This window comes from Notolepis coatsorum (genome assembly GCF_963971535.1).
Source record: "Notolepis coatsorum genome assembly, chromosome: 6".
Taxonomy (NCBI): domain Eukaryota; kingdom Metazoa; phylum Chordata; class Actinopteri; order Aulopiformes; family Paralepididae; genus Notolepis; species Notolepis coatsorum.
Genome location: NC_140170.1, coordinates 122,377,410 through 122,401,386, shown reverse-complemented (window position 1 = coordinate 122,401,386; position 23,977 = coordinate 122,377,410). Strand labels below are relative to the sequence as shown.

At 40.9% G+C, this 23,977-nt stretch overlaps 1 protein-coding gene across 1 annotated transcript in view; it reads right to left on the bottom strand.

The window, feature by feature from the left end:
- grm7 (glutamate metabotropic receptor 7) overlaps positions 1-23,977 on the bottom strand; it is a gene marked incomplete at both ends in the record, with an annotated part of 692,585 nt that overhangs the window by 300,805 nt on the left and 367,803 nt on the right. The window contains one exon of the mRNA XM_084317718.1: positions 957-1,161. Coding sequence (XP_084173844.1) covers positions 957-1,161 — 205 coding nt within the window. The remainder of the gene's footprint in view (positions 1-956; positions 1,162-23,977) is intronic.

The window sequence follows — 23,977 nt, the reverse complement described above, 5'->3', positions numbered from 1 at the left end:
CCCTTGGTGGGTCTGGGTCTTCCTTCGCGCTCCGCTGCTACAGCCTTGCCACGGGGTTGGGTTTGCCCTTGACCCCGTGATTCTGGGGGCAGTAACGAGGTTGTTTCCCTCCGTTTGTTCCCGGGTGGCATGCGGGTTGTGCGTGTGTGTAGTCGTGGGGTCAAGCCATGGTCTGCTCACCCTGTGCGTTGAGTTGCTTGAGTGCCTCTTCGCACGGTCGGGTCCGTCGCCCTCCCGGTAAACCTCTAATAGGGGGGGTGCCCTCCATTAGGGGGGGTCGGGGGGGCTCGGTCCTCCCTGATCTGATGGTTGTGGGGGGCCTCAGCGGGGTACATTTGTCGAGCTTCTAGCTCCCGCTCAGCTCCTATTATGCAATGAAACGCTGAGCGTGAGCTAGTGTGATACAGAACGTTAGGTTATGACTATAACCAAGTTCTGTTAACACTTAGTGAACGCTCAGCGTCTAGACGCCGCTGCGGCCCTTGATTTTTCATTGTGGTGAAATTTGTTGGGAAGGAGATGAGTGTGTGGCACCATCCCTGCTTATATAGGTAAGCGGATAGGGGTGTGGCCAGATGAATGCTGGCATTAAAGGTACATTTGTGAAATTATTCAGTGTATATATGCTGAAGCGAGATATATGCAATGAAACGCTGAGCGTTCACTAAGTGTTAACAGAACTTGGTTATAGTCATAACCTAACGTTAACCTTCTGTATTGTCGCAGTGAAAGGGTTAACAATTTGGTTGTGTGGCAGTGAAAGGGTTAATTAATCTCAAAGGACACGGTAGCCTACCAGGAAGTCCCCCGTAGTAGTAGAATCTAATACATATATTAGTACTGCAGTATATTATAAAACAAAACATCAGTGCATCACGCAGTCTCACAAAGTAGGACCTTTACGATCACATCTCAAGTAGTCTTGACACGTTTCATTTTACCAGAAAAGGCTCCACTCACCATTAAAGCTGACACTGCGGATGTACTTGAGCAGTTTCTTCCCCCCTGCAAGGTCCATATCGGGACATATCCCAAAGTACTCCGGACACAGGTCTCGCTGCATGTTGTGGAGGGCGTGGGCCATGGCATACACTGCATCAATAACAAACTGGACTTTCCCTTCCTGCTCGTACTTGGAGTCGATTCCTATACGCTCCTGGCCTGAGAGAGAGAGGGATGGGGGGGGGTGGACAGAGAACAAACCGATTACAGAAGACAGATTCAGAGGATGTTGTACCACCTGCATCAATAAGGCAAGCAAGATAAAAATGTGATTAGCAAAGGGGGGAATTCCACTCTGGGTCTCTCACTCTAGGTATTTGTAGAAGCCTACAATAAAGCCAGCGTTATATTGTCAGGCCAGAGATACACTGTAGCCCTAAATGACTGTGCATGCCCCAGCTTCCAGCGTTAGAAAGGACTACACTGAGGCATCAGACAACACCAGTCAAAGGTTGCCACTCCTGCTAAACACACACAGGAGGGGAGGGCTTTACTTGTTTACTTGTAGCTACTATGTTACCTGGCGAGAGCAACTGGGAAACTGATTGAGAGAAACAATGGGCCTCATGCATTAAGCGATATAAGAACAGATTTCGTTCTTAACTAGCATTTCCTCTTACTTTGTTCTTACCTGGGATTCAGCAAAGTTTTCTTATTGTTGCTTTTTTCTCAGGTAAGAACAAATTATAAGAGTGGTCGAGAGCACTCTTACCGAAATAAGAAACTCTTACCCAAAATAAAAATTTAATTAAAAAAAGCATACCATTGGTTAATTGCCCCCAAATACGACTTAAAAAATACAGAACTTTTCAATAATAATAATAATTATTATTATAACTTATTGCGTGCGTTCTGTCTGAAATGGATTATATATTACTGTTAGAACAGTTATGCTCTGGCCGCCCAGGCCATTGATTGATTGAAGATTTTATTAACAGATTGCAGAATGGGTACAATACAGTACAGCTCAATACACACAATTGTTATTTATTATTTAAATAGTTTTTATTGTTTTTTTTAAGGTTCAACAACATTATATACATACATACATACATACATACATACATACATACATACATACATACATACATACATACATACATACATACATACATACATACATACATACATACATACATACATACATACATACATACATACATAGGGCTGCACGATTTTGGGAAATAATCTAATTGCGATTATTCTGACAGATATTGCGATTGCGATTTGCGATGCGATTATAACATGTTTAAAAAAAAATTACAAGAAGAATGTTGCTGCTTTCTGTAGTCGGGTCCCAACTGCAAAATTACTGTATTACCCTGTATTATACACTTTTACTATCATGTAGACTATTCTGCTTTGTGTTTACATGTGATGTATTGTATACATGCACATTTATTATGTTCTTGTGTGATTTATCGCACATTTTATTGCTGTGTGATGTATTGCAAATGTTATTGCTGTCATCTTGGCCAGGTCTACCTTGCAAAGGAGATCGTGTATCTCAATGGGACTTCCTGGTTAAATAATTTTTTTTTTTTTTTTTTAATTGCAGGCTTGGCGATTTGATAATTGCATCATTCCAAATCGCGATTTCGATTAAAAAAACGATTAATCGTGCAGCCCTAACATACATACATACATACATACATACATACATACATACATACATACATACATACATACATACATATAATACATGACTACATATAACCACACAATACCTAAAATAAATGAAAAATAAAGTAGACAAAAAGAGAAAAAAGAAAATAATAATAATAATAATAATAATAATAATAATAATAATAATAATAATAATAATAATAATAATAATAATAATAATAATAATAATAATAATAATAATAATAATAATAATAATAATAATAAAAGAAAATTGCATCGTAATACACACAATTGTTATGGGGATGCAGACCAGAGAAAGACTTTCGTCTTGTTTACATCAGGGTCCCCCATTTTCAATTCATAATGACATTTATGACATACACAACATACAGATATACAGATACAGGCAATACACTCTCTTCCCAGGAGCAGTCGCATTTTTATCTCCTCTCCCTCCTCCAGAGAAACACCTCAAGACCTCTCTCTTATCGGTTTGGAGACGTCCGTACCAGCCTTTACAGCTCGTTTCACCGGAGCCTAGATCTGCACTCGCTGGAAACGCTCAGACGTTTTGACCTTTTTCTTCTTTCTTTTTTACAACAGAATCCTCAACTCAACTCGACTTTTGACCGTAATATGGATCTAATAAGCTGGGCTTTTACAGCGATTGATCGCATATTCTCTACAAGGAAGCAGAATGCGGATGACCCATTATGCCCTCTTGGGAGCTATCAGGCGGGATACACCATAAATTCATACGGGACCTGGCTCGCAATATGCTTTTTCCCGCTGGAGATAAACGACGTTGAGGACGTATATCTTCTAATTGTCATGCTGCTCGGCCTGGGCTCCGTCAGCTGCTGGATCTGGTACTGCCTGAAGCTAATTCGGAAGAAGTTGATTTCCCTGGCCAGGGATCTGGCCGGGATCAAGGAAAACCTAATGGAACTGTTTAAGAAAATCGCTGACCTAAGTACCCTGCGCGGTGATGAACAATTGAGCTCCAAGACCATGTTGGAAAGAGGCGAACTCTACCACGTAGACGAACAGTCATGCTTGAAGACAATTCTTGCTTCTAACCATGCAGAGGAACTTTCGCGGTCACAGGCCATACTGGATATCACGTCGGAAATTAGGGACGTGAAAATAAAGATGCCACCGTACCGTAATAGGGGATACGACGATGGTGACGATGATTAGACAAAATTGACCTGATTCTGACTATATGCGGCATTTCTGCCTCGAGCTGCATGTTATCACCCCCCCCCCCCCCCTCCCCCTTCCCACACCCTCCTTATCCTTTCTGCTGTGGAACGAACCGAGGCCAAGGTCAACGCGGAGGAGTTGACTCTCCGGCGATGTGTGATTTCTGGGAAAGAGGAGACGAACTGTACTGTCTGGAAGCGATAAGATTGATGAGGCCCCCCCTACCCCCACCCCCCCCCCCACCCCCCCCCCCCCATCCGCCCCTGTTGTTGTAACTCAACTGGCGCCATACGCCGTGGCAGGCTGCCTCTGATGCGCGACGGTGGGGGCCCCCTTGACTGCTCCACAACCAAATTCCTTACCCGAATCTCCAATGCCCCCCCCCCCTCCACTCCGCCCCCCCTCCAGTTCACCAGGCGCGATCCACTGTGTTTCTACATGGTGGAATGCAGCCGACTATCGCATACAGTGTCTCAGGCCTCCTGTAATGATGACATGTGTCAACAAATGTACATGTCTGTTGAATTTATGCTGTGCCATTGTTACTGTAAAAATTTAATGATTGTGTTGTTGTTAATATCATTAATGAGACGTTGAGCTGTATGTGTGTGTCACAAATTTCCCCAAGGGGATTAATAAAGGAATATCTTATCTTATCTTTTATATATCATGACATTTATGACATGACATACAGATATGCAGTACTGTATACGTAGCATAGAACGCATATTTAGAGATCGTCTATATCAGTGGTTCCCAAACTTCTGTTTTATGTGGACCACTAGATTGTTATCAAGAACATTTGCGGACCACCTCGTATGCAAACAGTAAAACATAAATAAATAAACAACTGACTTAAACCCAGTAATACACGATACCCTCTTCTTGGACCAAGTAAGGTTTAGTCGATAATCCAATGTACAGTTACCCCCACCCCGCCTACCCATCCCCCCCCACCCGACCCCACCCACCCAACCACCTCCAATGTACAGTTCCCCCCCCACACCTACCCAACCCCCCCCCACCTCCTCCAATATACAGTTTCTTCGTCAAATGTATATACTCTCTTTTTTTTAACTCTTTTTGTATCACAAACAGTACTGTATTTGTAAATCTGGTATGTCATAAATGTATATATGTAGCAGTACTGTCTATCTGTATGTCATGTATGTCATATATGTTATTATGAATTGAAAATGGGGGACCCTGATGTAAACAAGACGAAAGTCTTTCTCTGGTCTGCATCCCCTTAACAATTGTGTGTATTGAGCTGTACTGTAGTGTACCCATTCTGCAATCTGTTAATACAATTTTCAATCAATCAATCAATCAATCAATCAAGACCCGCGTCGCGGGCACTGCATTTTGTTCTCAGAATGGATTTGAGAGAGATGTGTCAGTCAGCAGGCTATATATGCGGAGATATTCAGACTCTAGATCTATTTGCAGAGCCAGATGAGATGAGACAAAAAAAAAGCCTACAGTACTTTGCTGGAATGATTCATTTTGCACGTACTGTATACAGTACGTGTGTATGCGCGCACTGCGGGAGGTGGCCAGAAATGTGCAACTAGCCAACTACTATTATATTACTACTATAGTAATACAGTCTATTCCACTATTTAGCTATAGGTGCTGTATGATGACAATACATTTGATTCCTATCTCATTTTGATCCATCGCAAAGCGCTCCAGCGCTTGAATAAGGCCGGGGGATCTCGTATTATAATGAGCCCGTGAGGCTTGTCTCTGTATGCAAATGACTTGCGCGAGAACGCGCATCCAGTTCAGAATGAGTGGGATTCACCATTCAAATCTCCTGGGTAAGCACATATTTCGAGGTTAACACAATCCCGCCCAACAACGGATATATCCGTGTTTCGAATCCATGCTTAAAGGACTGAGGACGGATATATCCGTGGCAAGGTTGTTTTGGCTTTTATTCCATTTTAATAACCTATTCAAGGTCGCCGAGCGGCACTGCAGATTTACCCTACTCTTTGAATTCGAGAAAGTGCATTACCGGCCAGATCCTCTTAGGGGCGCTGTATCGATAATGCAGTGTTCCCTGTGGCAGAAGCTGTCTTTTTTTACAATCTCTAATGTAGTTTTCTACTCACCTGAAGCGAGCGCTATTGTCTGTTGCACGGAATACGTTTTGGATCGCGGATTTCACTATGCAATAAGGGGATTTATCATCAGCCAATGGATATATTGATCTACCAGATGGCGATCGATAACTGGGAAATGCTCGGAGGGATCCAACCGGCTCATGGTAAGATCTTTTTCACGTAAATTACATGCTGATCAGAGCTTGTCATGATACTCAACCAGGCGATCAGCGTATGTGGCTACTTAGACGAACACGGTTATTGGTAATCAATAATCAGAAACGACTTTCATGCATACATGCTTGAGGATCATACCGATCATATGCAGTTTGAGTTTTAACTGGAGCTTTTGTATAACGGAAATGCCATTGGATATAACGTTAGTAGCTATTAGCCCTTTATCTAGCCTTCCAGGAAATATCCTAGCCGGAATCCCTTATAAAACGCTTATATTCACGGCGCTATAAAATGAGAACGTATTGATGATTTTTTTTTCTTTAAGCATTTTGAAGGGACGGTTTATGGTCTCAATTGACAATAACAATGGACAGATAGCAATACTATAAAGTATAGATTTAGCTCTACAAACAGCCCCACGGACTGTGCAAGTCTGTTTACATATGCTGGTCGTCTAGAGTGATATTAGACGCATCCCAGTGGCCGCCAATGTGTTAAGAATGGCTTGATGAATGTGGCAGTGGCGTTTCTTATTGTTCAGACAGGTAAGCAATAATATAAGAAAAATAATAAGAGAGTATTGTTGAATGAGGCCCAATGAAGGTATCAGGAAATTCAAATTACCCACCCCTTTGCAGTTATTATGTCCCAGAACGACAGTGTTGGGGATATTATGGATTTAACCTGACTGCTGCCGCAGACTTTCGCAATAACTCAAACTGCTTTCATTCAGATCTTTTTGTGGTGCATATTTACGACTCCTAGAGGATGAACCCTATTGATGTTGATGACCCCATGACCTTTATTCTTTATTTATTATAAGTCAAAACTTTACATTTTAGAATTTGTGTATCTTGAACAGGCACATGCACACATAGAGCCCAAGGGGTGCTTGAGCACCTGCCTTTTTGAGCCAAGGGGAGATGTTTTTGTTTTTACCGTCACGCATATAGACTGCCCTTCCAACTGAAAAATTTCAGGATAGAATCAAAATATTAGGTAAAGAGAGAGAGATGCCCCATATTCCATTGCAGTTTGCACGGCCTCCTCAGCGTGCCTCTCCACGGACCTATATATTTTATGCATAGCGTGGGTGGCGATGATGATGATGATGATGATGATGATGATGATGATGATGATGATGATGATGATGATGATGATGATGATGATGATGATGATGATGATGATGATGATGATAGAAACCGCTGTGGCGCATACAGTTGAATGCTGGTATTACACTCATTGAGGGACACGAAGAAGTCAAGTCCGATGGGATTTGGGAATCTCAAATACAAATCAGGATTGGAATAAAAAAGGCATTTATATTAACCCTAACCCCCCAAAACGCATAAAAGGGGGCCCCCAGCCAGAAAAGGGCCCTTAAAAATTGGGTTTGCGCGCTACGTGCACTCGGTTAAAAGACACACAGGTATAGTGCCCTTTTCAGCCTTTGAGCACCTGCCCCTCTAAAGTCCTGTGCACGTCCCTGATCTTGAATACCTTTCGTTCAAATATTTTCTAATTTGCTCATTCATGACCCCTAGAGGAAGAAGCCTATTGATCTTGGGGACACCATGACTATCAACATAACATTTTCAAATTAGTTACATCCTGATCCCTTAGTCATACAGGTGAAATTGGTATCCAAAGATGTGTCTCATGCACAAGAACTTTACCATAACAAACTATGAAGTCCGCCATATTGGAATTTCCACCATCTTAAATGATTGAAAAAACACTTGTTCCCTACTCTCCCTAGCCTGTTCACCTGCTTCTAACCAAACAAATCTTCAAATGTGCCATTTAGATAATTTATAGGCCAACTGACAGTGTTTGCCTTACAAAAGCAAGGAGGCCTGTGACGTTCTGAGTCATCTTGCCTCATGGTGGCGTTATTCTCATGAAACTGAAAACATGAACTACTCCTCAATGGCTCAGATTAGGAGCATGGTCAAATAGGTGAATTGAGAATTTGTGCAGTTCGGGGGATACATCCACTGTCAGTCACCAACAGCACTTTAGTTTGAAATTGAGGCTTGAGCTATGTGTTATCATGATGTTTAGTTCTACCAAACTAAACATTTGCTGTCGGTGGCCGGGTGTGTCCTTGAGCGCCCTGAATTCTCAATCCAGTAGTTAATTTAAGGCAAACAAGTTTGTAAATCGGTGTGTTCACAATTAACAAATGTCTTCCTGTTTACCATGCATTTTCTCCAAAATTTTATTGGATCTGGTGTTCAGAGTAATGGGGCCATTTTTCTGCTGTACAAAGAGCATTTAAACACTCCACAGTGCATCCAAAGAGCATTTAAACCTACTCCACAGTGCATCCAAAGAGCATTTAAACACTCCACAGTGCATCCAAAGAGCATTTGAACACTCCACACTGCATCTAAAGAGCATTTGAACACTCCACAGTGCATCTAAAGAGCATTTAAACAGTCCACAGTGCATCTAAAGAGCATTTAAACACGCCACAGTGCATCTAAAGAGCATTTGAACAGTCCACAGTGCATCCAAACAACAAAAGGCCACAATCATCTATTTGAATGATGTTTTCTTTTTTTTTTACTATCATTGAATCCTTTGCTTTGTGGTTCCTTCCTGGTAATGACAACTGTAACCTATTTGTATTCCCTATCCTTATTGATATGACCATGTCCGTTTATTTCCGCTAAGGGATATGAAATGGATGTAAGCCCACGGCCAAGGGGGAAAAGAAGATGAAATAATTAAAGATTTGGAGTAACTGAAGCGAATGCCTACGGCTTATCAGTTCAGCATCGCTTTGTTTTGACACAAACCTATGCGAGCCATGTATGCAGCAACGGCACGCGCAACTCCGACTGTGGCAATGTCTCTCCGATACAGATTTCCTTTTGATCTTCCAAATACCCATCAGGCATTTCAAAGTTAATTAGTAACCACAGCTCATATGAAACGGAGAGATAATGGAGGGAGGGCGGGGGGGGGTATGGAATATGAAGAGGAGCACCCGTCTTCTCAGAGGAAAACCCGTGTTCAGGCGACTAAATGATAGCTCATACATATTCAGCATCATACCAACACACACATGTGCCAATTATGATTAATTTCCACCAACGAACCCATCTCACGTACAATTGAGTGACAGAGGGACACAGAGTGACAAACAGTTAAAAGAGAGAGAAAGAGAAATGGAGATAGAAAGATAGGGACAGACAAGAGGTGAGGCAGACAATTTGACAGATTAAGACAGAGAGAGATACATGAAGACAGAAAGAGAGACCTAGAGAAAGACAAACAATAGTGACATTACTGTAAGAGAAAGAGAGGAATAGATATATAGATAATGAGAGACAGAAATATAATAAGACACACAGCCACTTATGATCTTTGATTCACCCCATTAACTCTCGTGTTCTATTCTCTTTCATTTTTCATTTTCTTTCAGTCTTTCTCTCCATCTCTCCCATCCATACTCTCTTCTTCCTTCTCTCTCTCTCTCTCTCTCTCTCTCTCTCTCTCTCTCTCTCTCTCTCTCTCTCTCTCTCTCTCTCTCTCTCTCTCTCTCTCTCTCTCTCTCTGCTACACACATATAACATAGGACTCAAGTCAAACAATTTCCAGCAAACAAAGAACAAGCCTTCTTGTGTATTGATACAATTGGATTTGTCCATATGGGTCATAAGGGTGGCCCAGCACACTGTGACAAAAACAAGTAGGCCTACTTGTGTTATCCACCAGTGTAGACATTTACACGTAGTACCTTTTAGCCCATACCCTAGTTCCACAATTAGTGCTGGCAGGTGATTAAAAAAATGTATCTAATTAATTACAGGATTTGTAATTAATTAATCTAATTAATCGCATAACCATTTTATGCCTGATATTCTATATTCTATAATCATATTTCAAATTGCATGTGTCCGGATGGCAGAATTCAGTACTGTATACAAAACCTTCTGTTTAATCATCTTCCATTCATTAATTTGCTTCGATTTTTCAGGTCTGGTCAATTTTACAGTTATTCACAGTCAAAGATATAAAAAAAAAATGTATTGATATTCTCATTTGGTTCATTACAGTTTAATCAAGCCTAGTAACAGACACAGTATTTCTGACACTGGGAATACATTCCATGAGATGCATAGATGTCCCTAGAATCAGATACCAAGAACATGCAAATGGGCCATATTAAAAAGAAATCTGTAAATGTGTATTATACGTTCTTATGGAATGAATGAGATAAAAAAAAATGTAATGTTAATGTTTAATACATTTTTAGCTAATTTCATAACGTGATAATTTGCTGTGTAATTAATTCATCTAATTAATTAACACGATAAACTGACAGCCCTATCCACAATATGAAATAATTATAAATATAATAAGTGTGCTTGTGTATGTGTGTGTTTTTGCATGTGTGTGTGTGTGTGTGTGTGTGTGTGTGTGTGTGTGTGTGTGTGTGTGTGTGTGTGTGTGTGTGTGTGTGTGTGTGTGTGTGTGTGTGTGTGTGTGTGTGTCCATGTGTGCTTATGTTTTTGCCCAATAGGCATCAACAATTGTACGTCATTATGTTGATCTTGTGAAAATTGTATTTAACACTGTAAAGTATTTTGTTTTGTTTTTTTGTTTTCTGTTTCTGTGCTTGCATGCAATTTTAGCCATCTTAATTGTTAGTTTCATTATGCATTGTGTGTTGAGTACTGACTTTTAATAATTTTGTTTTGCAATAATAATTGTTTTTGTATGTTTTTTTTGTGTGGACCCCGAAGACTAGCTGGTTGCTATGGCACCAGCTAATGGGGATCGGTAATACAATCTAAATCAAAATCAAATTATGTTAACAATTATCAAGTTTGCTGACGACACAGTTGTGGTGGGCCTGATCTCTGCAAACGACGAGAGGGCCTACCTGGGAGAGGTAGAGAACCTGGCGCTGTGGTGCCGGGAGAACAGCCTCTCCCTGAATGTCAGTAAAATGAAAGAGATGATTGTGGACTTTAGGAGGTCGGGGGCCAGGGACTACAGCCCCCTCAGCCTCGACTGGGCACCGTTCAAGAATGTGAACAGTTTTAAGTACCTCGGAGTCCACATATCCGAGGACTTGACATGGACCACACACATTGACAGTGTAGTGAAGAAGGCACGACAGCGCCTCTACTTCCTTAGGCGCTTAAGGAAGTTCAAAGTGAGTCAGAAGATCCTTAAGAACTTCTACTCATGCACAATAGAGAGCATCCTGACTGGTAACATCACCTCCTAGTTTGGGAATAACATTTATAACAAGCGTTGCAGGGCCAAGGCTAAAGGGCTCTACATGCTCGATCGACAACAACACAACAGCAACACGACATGGACAACACAACAATGTTGCAAGCACTCTGCATTTATACTTCTGCAATGGCTAAGCGCACCCTAAGCAACATTGTACCCCGTATGTAGCTAGGTTGGCTAGAGATGAAACATAACGGATTTGCCTTCTCAACCAACCCATTGATAACAACCCATAATAGGCGTATAATGGCATTAAGTTGGGTATGTTAGCAGGTATGAATGATAGTCCAGACAAACAAAGCTATTAGTTAGCTTGCTAGGTATCGTTGGTAATCAAAAGTTGTCTGTATTTAACGTTACCTCAGGATACCACCATTGTATTTTGTTGATTAGCTATTTAGCTAATTTTGATAGCATTGATTAGCATCAACGCTAGCTGGCTGGCTACCAGTGTTAATTTTGTCAACGAAAATTATGACTATATATGGTCGTCAACGAAGCTAACGTCACGTTAATGTAGATCATGTGACACTAACGTGACTAAATTATTTATGCATGATCGTTGACTACATCTGAGGACACAAAAATGTACTTTACAAAAACCATGACAAATTCTCTCTTAATTTATGTTGACTAAAACAAGATGAGACAAAATAATTATAACTTTTAGAATAATTCACGTTATTATTTCAGCATTTCCATTTCCGGCTAATCGATAGCTACTAGTATACGTTGTTAATGAATCCCTTTAGTGCTTGAAGCGCACTAAAACATCGTAATGACTTTTTATTTTTCATATAATGTTGGGTACATGCTCAGTAGAGTTAGAACGCTCCCAGTCTTAGGGGCTGTGATATTTTGTTAGCACACGTTATGCACATAGAAGTACAGTGGCAGGTTCGCTAAGCTAATGTTGTTAGCCGAATGCTCTGATGGAGGCCGTGTGTGACGATTGATTGATTGATTGATTGATTGAAAATTGTATTAACAGATTGCAGAATGGGTACAATACAGTACAGCTCAATAGACACAATTGTTAACCGTTTCCCGGCCAACCACGGATATCTCCGTGTTTCGGATCCAACGGTTGAGGACCAACCACGGACATGTCCGTGGCAAGGTTGTTTTGGCTTTTATTCCATTTTAATAACCTACTCGATGTCACCGAGCAGCACTGCAGAAGTACCCTACTCTTTGAATTCGAAAAAGTGCATTACCGGCCAGATCCTCTTAGGGGCGGTATCTCGATAATGTAGTGTTCCCTGTGGCAGAAGTTGTCTTGTTTTTTCTGGACCTCCAATGTAGTTTTCTGCTTACAAGAAGCGATGCCTATAGCGTGTAGCTTGTAATATGTTTTGGGACGCGGATTTCAGTGTGCAGTAAAGGAATATATCATCAGCCAATGGACATAGCGATCTACCAGATGGCGATCGATAACTGGGAAATCCTTTCGGGGATCCAACCGGCCCACGGTAAGATCTTTTTCACATAAATTACATGTTGATCAGGGCTTGTTATCATAGCCATCCACCCGATCAGCGAATGTGGCTACTGAGGCTAACACGGTTATTGGTAATCAATAATCAGAAACGAGGTCCCCCCCCCCCCTTTCATGCATTCATGGTGGACCATCATATTGATCATATGCAGTTTGATTTTTAACTCTAGCTTCTGTATATCCGAAATGCCATTGGATTTAACGTTAGTAGCTTAGCGGCCTGTATCTCGCCTTCCAGGAAATATACTAGTCCAAATCCCATATAACGCTTATATTCAAGATGCTATAAAATGAGAACGTATTGATGAAAAAATTATTTCTTTAAGCCATTTTGAAGGGACGGTTTATGGTCTCAATTGACAATGAGAATGGACAGATAGCAATACTATAAAGTATAGATATAGCTCTACAAACAGCCCCACGGACTATGCAAGTCTGTTTAAAAATGCTGGCCATCTAGAGTGATTTTAGACGTATCCAAATGGCCGGGAATGTGTTAAGGGGTTGCAGACCTGAAAAAGATTTCGTCTTGTTTACATCAGGGTCCCCCATTTTCAATTCATCATAACATACTGTATATGACATACAGATAGACAGTACTGCTACATCTATACATTTATGACATACCAGATTTACAAATACAGTACTGTTTGTGATACAAAAAGAGTCTAAAAAAAGAGAGTATATACATTTGACGAAGAAACTGTACATTGGAGGAGGTTGGTACAGTAGGTAGGAGGTTGGTAGGTGGGGTGGAGGGGGGGGGGGGTTAGGTGGGTGGGGTGGGGGGACTGTACGTGTGTGAAATTTGTACAGTAGGTCCCAGTGAGAATTGCAATCGGTGTGTACTGTGTATTTACACTATCCTATTGTTGCTTTGTTGGTTAAAAAATAATAATAAGCAATTTAAATCAGAATATGTCCATGTCTGACTATTTCTGAATCTATTGACCATTTCAAGGAATGTTTGGTTACTATTGGGCATCTACTTCTAGCCTTATACGGCACTTATTGTGAATCAGCTGATAGGGTTTTGGCTAGACTATTAAGAATAAATAGAATTGCATTATTTACAATATAAAATGACTATTGTTTTTTTTACGAAAACTAGACAAAAATGTCATCTGTTTTCTGCGACTAAATCTAGACTAAAACAAAAAAGACAAAATCGAGACAAAAACTGACTAAGACTAAAATGCTCAGACCTGTAGTTGACTAAAACTGACTAAACAAAAAATAAATGAAGGTGACTAAATATGATGAAAAGGAAAAAGGAGCATTTGACACATGACTAAGACTAAAACTAAAATTAAAATAGCTGCCTAAATTAACACTGCTGGCTACAATGAATTTTCACAAGCTGGCATCGTAAAATCTCAACACCAGCCATGGGAATACTGTTTACTAAATTATGGAGGCTTTTTAATCATCTCGTCAAGGTAAGAGAGGATTTGTCATGATCAACTGAAGGCGTATGCTATGGAACAGTCTATGTGCTTGGCTACTTAGCTAGCTTATTTCGGTTTTCAGAAAAAGGCCCGCTATGTGATGCTAATCTCTAGCTAGTATCGTATCGTGTATTTCATCACAGTAGCCTCCCGGTGTTTAATAAACACTTCTAGCCAGGACAGCATGATGTAGAAGTTCGGCTTGTTCTGACTTCCACCTGCAGCTCCACTTTTCTTGTTCAATGTCCTCTTTATTCGGACAAACTTGTCACGGATTGTCTTCCATTCCTTGGTAAAATCAACCCAGTCCATTCCAATACTTTCGCCGATCTCTTTCCATGAGTTCATGGTCATTTGACACTCTTTGTAATCGCTACATGAGCAGTCATACAAGTGTTTGTATTTTCTCACTTCTTCTGATCTATTTCTTGTAATTGGTTCATGGTAAAAATTAAATGTAACAATCAAATTCAATGTAACTATCGATAACATTAGCTAGCTATTTTTGGATCTCGAGGAACCAATATTATATGACAGCCCGCCTCCATTCACTAACCAACTAATCAATGCTGTGCAGCATCAACGGTTGTGTTGCTGTCGCGTTAGATTTTTGTGATATAGGTACGCAACACCCTCTTCAACCCACTCTGCGACGGTTGCAGATTTTTGTGATAGGTATGCAACACCCTCTTCAACCCACTCTGCGACGGTTGCAGATGTCACAGAGCCCATGTTGTGTTGTTATCGATCGAGCATGTAGAGCCCTTAAGAGAATAACCAAAGACTCTAGTCACCCAAACAACTGCCTCTTTGAACTGCTGCGGTCAGGCAAGCACTACTGAAGTTGCATGGCCAGTACAGAGTAGGGATGTGCATCTCCTCACTGAGGCTGATGCGATGCGCATCTCGATACGGTGCCAACGATACGATACATTAACGATACATTTGAAGCACCGGGCGATGCGATTCGATAGGATTCACCCCCTGTTGAGATACGATACGATACGATTTGATTCAACATAATGCGATTCGGGGCGATACGATGCGATTCAACATGATGTAAAATAATGATACAATTTTATGGTATGACAGAGGATTTGGTTGTATTCCTTATATGCAGCTTATATTATTATTAAAAATAAAATAATCTACTGTAAGACAATTTATATAAAAAATATTGGGTGCCTAAGAAGACTTGTCTTTTCTATCCACTTTAGCTAAAAACACACGAGAGAGAAAGAGAGAGAGAGAGAGAGAGAGAGAGAGAGAGAGAGAGAGAGAGAGAGAGAGAGAGAGAGAGAGAGCCCCTCCCCGTCTGAGTTGCCGTCGACAGTTGATGATGTCACACACACTAGACTAGGTCACTAGGATGCGTCTATACTTTCCGACCGTAGCCGCATTATGTCAACAACACAGAGCCAGGCTGGATGGATGCATGAAGCGATATAATTAAGAAACAAAGTTATCTTTGAACCCCTGTTGTCAAGCGTCTTCAATATACCCCCCCCCCCCCCCCTCTCCTCACTAATGGTACTGGTGTTGCAGAGTCACGTTAGTTAGTTAGTTAGACACTAGTTTAGCGTTAGCTGAACGGCTAACTGGCGTTAGCCAGAGGCTACTAGCGTTAGCATGTTGATCAATTCTATTCATGTCTCCTCGACTTCCACTGTTTGTTGATAACTGTGACGCGGCTCTCGCCTTATGTAGTAGCGAAGCAATAGTATCTGCTGTGTGTGTGTGCAGTCACAGTGCACTGCTGACAAGTGGATGAGAGGAAATTATATGAATGCATCGGTTTTTGACCGATGCAAAGACGCTACAACAAGATGCATCGCGAGTTCAGCCTGACATGTTGCCGATGCGCACTTATTCCACCGGTGCACTCGCATCGTGAACGTGTATGCCGGCGCACCGATGCAAATCGATGAATCGTCACATCACTAGTACAGAGAGACTCGGAAGGATCTTCTGGCCATCAGGATGCTCAATGACTCCATGTAACAACCCATCATCTACACTCATTGCACACACATCCACATGCACACACTCACTTTTAAACAAACACTCACCATAACACTCACTTTAGACACTTTAACACTTTCACTGCCCAAGTTTAATTCATTATTAGTCCCTTGAATGCCCAGGGCCACTTCAATGTTAGTGTTAATATCGCCTAATCTATGTTTAAAATTATGGTTTGTGTCTAATCTGCCTGTCGCTTATCAAAGACTCATTTTCCAGTCAACATTGTCGTAGCAGATTGTTTTTTATCGGTTCATTTCCGTTTTCTACCATTCTGAAAAGCACTCGGTTTCACGGAAAAAAGAAGAGATTCCCTGATAATCGCCTTTTCCTGGAATATTCTAGAACGTTGTCATTTTTCGGCCTATTTATGAATCGTTTTCAAATAAACGCTAGATTATTGATAGTATATGTGTCACCTGGCAGTGCTACTGACCACAACTCGGCCCGCCCCCTTCTCGTCTAGACGTGAAAACGTTTTTTTTTTTTTTTTTTGTCTTTTTTTTTTATATATATTATTATAAATTGAATGTATAAGCACATATATACTATAAAAACGAACAGTTAGAATATTTAAAAATAGTAACAACCTTTGTTTAAAAGTAGGCTGTTCACGACATGATTTCAGTGGAACGGGGGCGTAATAACTATTTGCATTTGAATCGAATCTAAACCTTGGGGGGGTAGCCAGCCCGCAGCGCAATGCCCACAAGACCTATACATACACCTGTTGGCATCTGGTGACACTTTTAATGTGTCTTGCGTTGAGATTGAGAGATGGATGCAAAGACGATCGCTGCTGAACTCAACAAAATATCTGCTGCGGGAAGAGCCATCGATGGATCACATTTAATGAATGGGTACTTAATGGACTTTTTTCACCCAGGTGTCCCCGAACCACCGCCCAAACCGAAGAAGAAGAAGATTCGGATGACGAAGTAGTGCCTGATATCGATCCGATACAGCAGCGCGCTGATGATTTTGAAGAGGAAGATGAGCGCGCGGATCAATCAGATTTAGAGGATGATTCTATTCACAGCGGGACCGTCACACCGGGCTATTCAACGGAATTAACGATGAGACATGTCGCAGATATGATGTCTGTTGTAACCGTAGACAGTGACACCAATGAAGAATTGAAAAAAATAAGAACGTTTGATTGCAAATGCTATAAAGAGCGGAAAGAGAATTCCGAACGGCAGGCGTTGTCGTGTACAACAAAACTGTCGGAAGAATTGATATACAATAGCAGGCTGGACATGGCCTCATTGACGCCGAAAGAGAGGGACATGTGTCTGCTCTCGGCTATACAAACAGGCATCAATGATTCTGAAGTCACACAAAGCACGAAGCGATTAAACACCATTCGCAAAGCTTCACGGACAGTGTACAGATTCCATAACGTCGTGGTCTGCCGGGCAACATTCTGCTTTCTCCATGGGTAAGTCTGTGCCATTATTATTCTGTGTGTATGTGTAACTATGAGGGATAAATCCTCGTTTTTGACGCGCAATTAGAATAAACGTAATTCTGCTTGTAACATCCTAGTAGTATGCACAAACTCAGATGAATGTCATGGCAATCATATTGTGATGTCACAGTAGAACCGGTTAGTACAGGCTAGTATACATTCTGGAACATTCTGAATTGTGTTGTCATAGTAGTGATGTCATAGCAGACCCTTGATTGATTAAGTTTATTAACAGATTGCAGAATGGGTACAGTACAGTACAGCTCAATACATACAATTGTTAAGAGGATGCAGACCTGAGAAAGACTTTCGTCTTGTTTCCATCAGGGTCCCCCATTTTCAATTCATCATATGACACACACAACATACAGATAGACAGTACTGCTACATCTATACATTTATGACATACCAGATTTTCAAATACAGTACTGTTTGTGATACTAAAAAATATACATTTGACATAGAAACATGTGCATTGGGGAGGTTGGGTAGGTGGGGTGGGGCTGTACATTGGATGTGGGGGGGGTGGGTGGGTAGGGGGGGGACACTGTACATTGGAATACTCACATACATTTGACATAGAAACTGTACATTGGAGGAGGTTGGGTAGGTGGGGTGGGGTTGGGTGGGGCTGTACATTGGAATACTGACATTTGTAGGGGCCAGTTTTGAATTGCAGTCTCCCGTAGGTGTTCTTTGAGAACTATAGAGAACTACAGTACTATACAATAATATTCTATATAGTGCAAAGCACGTGACTGTATTGAAGACATTATCATTGGCTCTAGCTAGCAGGGACTGTGTGTATGTGTGTGTAATAATTATTTCACATTTTTTTTTGTTTAGGATAAGCTGTGGACTTCTCAAAGCTATTATCAAGCACTACAAGACAAATGGAATGACACCACGTGATAGGAAAAAACAACCGAGAACTCACAAAAAGTTTCTCTGTAAAGACGACTGTCAACGTGTGGTGGATTTTCTCACCAATTATGCAGAGGTCCATTCTATTGTCTTGCCTGGTAGACATCCTGGCCACAGAGACTACACTGCCAAGTTACTTCCAAGCAATCTGACAAAAGCGGCACTCTGGCGTCAATACAAACCTGCTGGGGAGGAAGCAGGTATGTGTGTTTGTTATTTATTAATTTATTTCATGACATGAGGTACAGCCGCCTGGACTGCAACATTCCATAATGTTGATAATTTTCTACTGTTCTATAATAAGCATGATCTGTTCAACTGTGAAATGCAATGTTGAAGGAGCCAAGCTGCTTTCATCAAATATCCTTCTCACAATACAATCTCTCCAATGTACTTATTGACATCACTTAAGTTCAAGCCCCCCTCCATAAACCACTTGTGTTTACACATCAATTGTGTAAATTTGCAGCATAGACCAGTCCTGAGTAGCCATCCTCTGGCATTGTGTATATGTAATGTGTACTATTACCAAGACAAAGACATTAACGATCTAACATTCCATAAACCACTTGTGTTTACACATCAATTGTGTAAATTTGCAGCATAGACCAGCGCTGAGTAGCCATCCTCTGGCATTGTGTATATGTAATGTGTACTATTACCAAGACAAAGACATTAACGATCTAACATTCCATAAACCACTTGTGTTTACACATCAATTGTGTAAATTTGCAGCATAGACCAGTCCTGAGTAGCCATCCTCTGGCATTGTGTATATGTAATGTGTACTATTACTATTTTATTCTAGGACATCGCGTTGTTGGTCAGGGGAGCTTTCTTCAGCTGTGGAAAACCCTTCTGCCCCAGATAACAATCATCAAACCGAGGACAGATTTGTGTTGGGAATGCTACAAAAACAACTACCAGTTGAGTCAGGCGGCTGGCAAGCCGGATAAATTGCAGACAGAAAAATTGCAGGTGCAATTACAACATCTGGCCCGTGTTAAGAGAGAGCGCAAGCTGTTGCAGGCTATGACTGCTTCCACCCAAAAGACCTGTGCGGAATTGCAGCTGAGTCTAGGCCCTGCCACACCGGCAAGCAAAGACATCACAATGCACTACAGCTTTGATTATGCACAGCAGGTGAGAATCCGATCCTATTACAATGTAGCTTTTTGTTGTTAACTTACTTGACAAAAATCGTTTGTTTGCTGTATTACAGCATTACATCATGTTGTGTAATATTTAAAATGACAATCACCATCACAATCACTACAGCACTACTGTACTACTACACTACAACATTATTTCAATGTATCATTTTTCTTTCTTCCGGCAGGTACACTACCCCTCTCACCCTCTTCAAGTTGGGCCGATGTATTTTGCAACACCGCGCAAGTGTGGCCTGTTTGGCGTACATTGTGAAGGGCTGACAAAGCAGGTGAATTACCTTATTGACGAAGGGATGGCCATGAGTAAGGGTAAGAGACTCCAAGATACCAACATCTTCCCAGCCATAGCAAAGCTCTTGGTCACTTTATCTGTCTGTAAACTGTCCTTTCATTGTGTCCTTTAATATTTCCCATTACAGGTAGCAATGCTGTGATCAGCTATCTGCATCATTACTTCAACAATTACGGCGTTGGAGAAACGAAAGTCGACCTGCACTGCGACAATTGCTCGGGCCAAAACAAGAACAACTACGTCTTGTGGTATTGTGCCTGGCGTACACTCCACCGACAGCACCTGCAGCTTGGTCTCCACTTCCTAATTACAGGCCACACTAAGTTTGGTCCCGACTGGTGCTTTGGTTTGATAAAGCAGGTATACAGGAAAACTGCAGTCGATACCCTGGCAGGCATCGCCGACATCGTGAGGAAAAGCTCTGAGGTAACCTAGTAAGGTTTAGTCGATAAACCAATGTACAGTTCCCCCCCCCCACAATGTACAGTTTCTGCATCAAATACTCTCTTCTTCTTTTTTAACTCTTTTTGTATCACAAACCGTACTGTATTTGTAAATCACACACACACACACACACACACACACACAGAGATGGACCCTGCATCCATACACTCTGTAGACATTGACTTTTATTTTATCTTCCTAAAATTGTTTATTCTATTAGTCCTATACTGTCCAGATAGATGGACCATAGAAATGGACTATTTTATTGTATCTTCCTAATAATAATTATTGTTTATTAATTGTGCACTGTTGACAGCACTGTAAATCACACACACACACACACACACACACACACACACACACACACACACACACACACACACACACACACACACACACACACACACACACACACACACACACACACACAGACACACACACACACACACACAAAGGAGGGAGGAAGAGAGAGGGAGGGAGGGAGAGAGGGAGGGAGAGAGAGAAAGAGACACACACACAGAGACAGACATAGACTGTCTCCACTAGTGTTTCTTCATCAAGATAGAGAGAGAGGAAGAAAGAGAGGGAAGGGATACCACTTATTTTGCTTGATTACAGACAGATTACAGACTTCTGAATGATTGTATTGTACCCATTCTGCAATCTGTTAATAACATTTTCAATCAATCAATCAGGTGAAAGGAGTCAATATCCCCCAACTTGTGGGAAGCGAAGATGGGACAGTGTTTGTCCGAAGCTACGACTGGCAGCAACATCTGGGTGGCTTCTTCAAAAGGTTCCCACAGATAAAGAAATACCAGCACTTCAGGTAATTGTCTATATTTTATTGTATATTGTATAAAATAAGTAGAAGAAAGCAGGAAGCCGGACCAGCACACTCAGGTTTTCGCAGCCGAATACAGACATTTTTCGGAACAGGTGTTCCTTCTTCAGTGTATTATTATTATTATTATTATTATTATTATTATTATTATTATTATTATTATTATTATTATTATTATTATTATTATTATTATTATTATTATTATTATTATTATTAACATTATTATTATTATTATTATTATATATTTTTATTTTTTACGAATGAGGAAATGTTTTCCTCCTGTTTTTTCTGTTCTTATCTTAGAGAATTTTGGTTTGCAAATATTGCAATAGGCTAATTTACTTAGCCCTATTAGCTATGATGAAGAAGGTTTATTTTGTTTCTGGTAATCAATGTACGAAATGTGTTGACATGGATGCTTGACTCACAGTGTCCTGGGACCAGTGTTTTCTTTACGAAATAGACAATATTTTAAATGTGTTCTTTATTCTATTACAGCTTCGATGCCAGCAGACCTGGCATGGTGACGGCGAAATTACACAGTGATGATGCTGAACCATTCGAGTTTCAACTGCTGAAAGACCCAAAACGCTACCCGACCATCTCCAATTTTCCAGTGATACCCCCACCCGGTCTTGACAATGACAGGCAGAATTATCTTTTTAAGGAGATAAGACAATACTGTTCTGATGCGGGAAAAGACATCACATGCCCGCGACCAACGTCTACAGCACCTCAGAACAAGACTGTACGATGTTAGATACCCTCAAGACCAACGTCTACAGCACCTCAGAACAAGACTGTACGATGTTAGAAGACCCAACACACACAAAGATACAGATAAGTGCTGAGATCACACACACACACACACACACACACACACACACACACACACACCACACACACACACACACACACACACACACACACACACACACACACACACACACACAGATGGACCCTGCATCCATACACTGTAGACATTGACTTTTATTTTATCTTCCTAATTTTTTTTATTTTTTATTGTGATGTTACCTACTAAGATAAGATGATCCTTTATTAATCCCCTTGGGGAAATTCTGGTGTCAAAGCAGCATGGGGGGGGGGGGGGGGGTACGTATAAATGGACTATTTTATTGTATCTTCCTAATAATAATTATTGTTTATTAATTGTGCACTGTTGAGCTATATAACGCTGTCTGTATAATGACAATAAAGACTCTAGAAATATTCTATTCTATTTAATTTGATTAAAGCACTTTGGTTTGTGCTTAAGGTCAACGAGGTCAAGCTCCTGTCTGTACAAGCTGGCAGAAGACGAGCCAAATTAACTTCAATTAATATCTGAAACTACTAACCTTCATACCATCTTTTACTAGTATCCATCTTACTACTACTACCTACTATGCTAATAATGTCTATACTACTATGCATTGAAAACGTTATTAACAGATTGCAGAATGGGCACAATACAGTACAGCTCAATACAAACAAGAGAATGAAGATCGGGTCCTGAGGAGAGATAACTGCCATGGCAGCACTTAATTATGTTAATGCTATTCAGGTGAGGGGCGTTGCTGGAGGGGGTTTGTTGACGCCCAGTTGAAACTGTCTGAAGTGTGAAAAGTTGCCTTCCTTTGAGACACCTTTTCACCTCTTAGGTAATCTAGAACACAGCCAGTTTTAGAAGTTATAATTGGGCACATGGTGTTCAAAACATTCTCAGATTTCAACATATGACACATCATTTGAAAGCTTAGATTCTGTACTTTAGCAATCTGGAATAATCTGAAAAATGAAAATGTAGAGATCTGGCACAAAGCGCTGTGAGGTGACACATATGTGTACGCATGCACGCTCTTGCGGCGAGCCGAAAATCTAGTCTCCTATTTCCTGACGGCGCGCACAGTCAAACAGCGGTATCACATAATCACATAAAAGCTTACAGTATATATCCGTGAAAACAGGGGGGTGTGATTATCCTTAGACTGGTAACATAGATTCCTTACCTGAGATCAGATGGTATCCAAATGGATTATTCCAATTCCTGATCGCCATTCGAAAAAATCGCTCCTTTTAGTGATCCACTGTGTATAGGGCCTACTGTAAAACACATATTCCCCGCTGCTCCGAGAGTCCAGCATGAAGCTGGTAGACGCATTGGTTGAGCATGAGTGAGAAGTAAAATGTGGAGTGCAGGTTTTTTTTTCTCATTCATTTTCATTGAGTTCAATCCAAAAGGGTGAATTACCATCTGGGAGACGATAGGGGGCGCTTTTTCACATCTGAGCGCCTGAGGTAGCTGAATTTCCAACGGTAGACACGGTTGATGAAATATGATTTCAGATCGCTAAAAAAATAAAAAAAAGAGAACAAACGAATATTAATGTTACATTCTACAACACAAAGAATGAACCCTTCTTCTCAGGATTCACATTGAAGAACCGCACACTCCTTGGATATGAATCCTGAGGAGAAGGT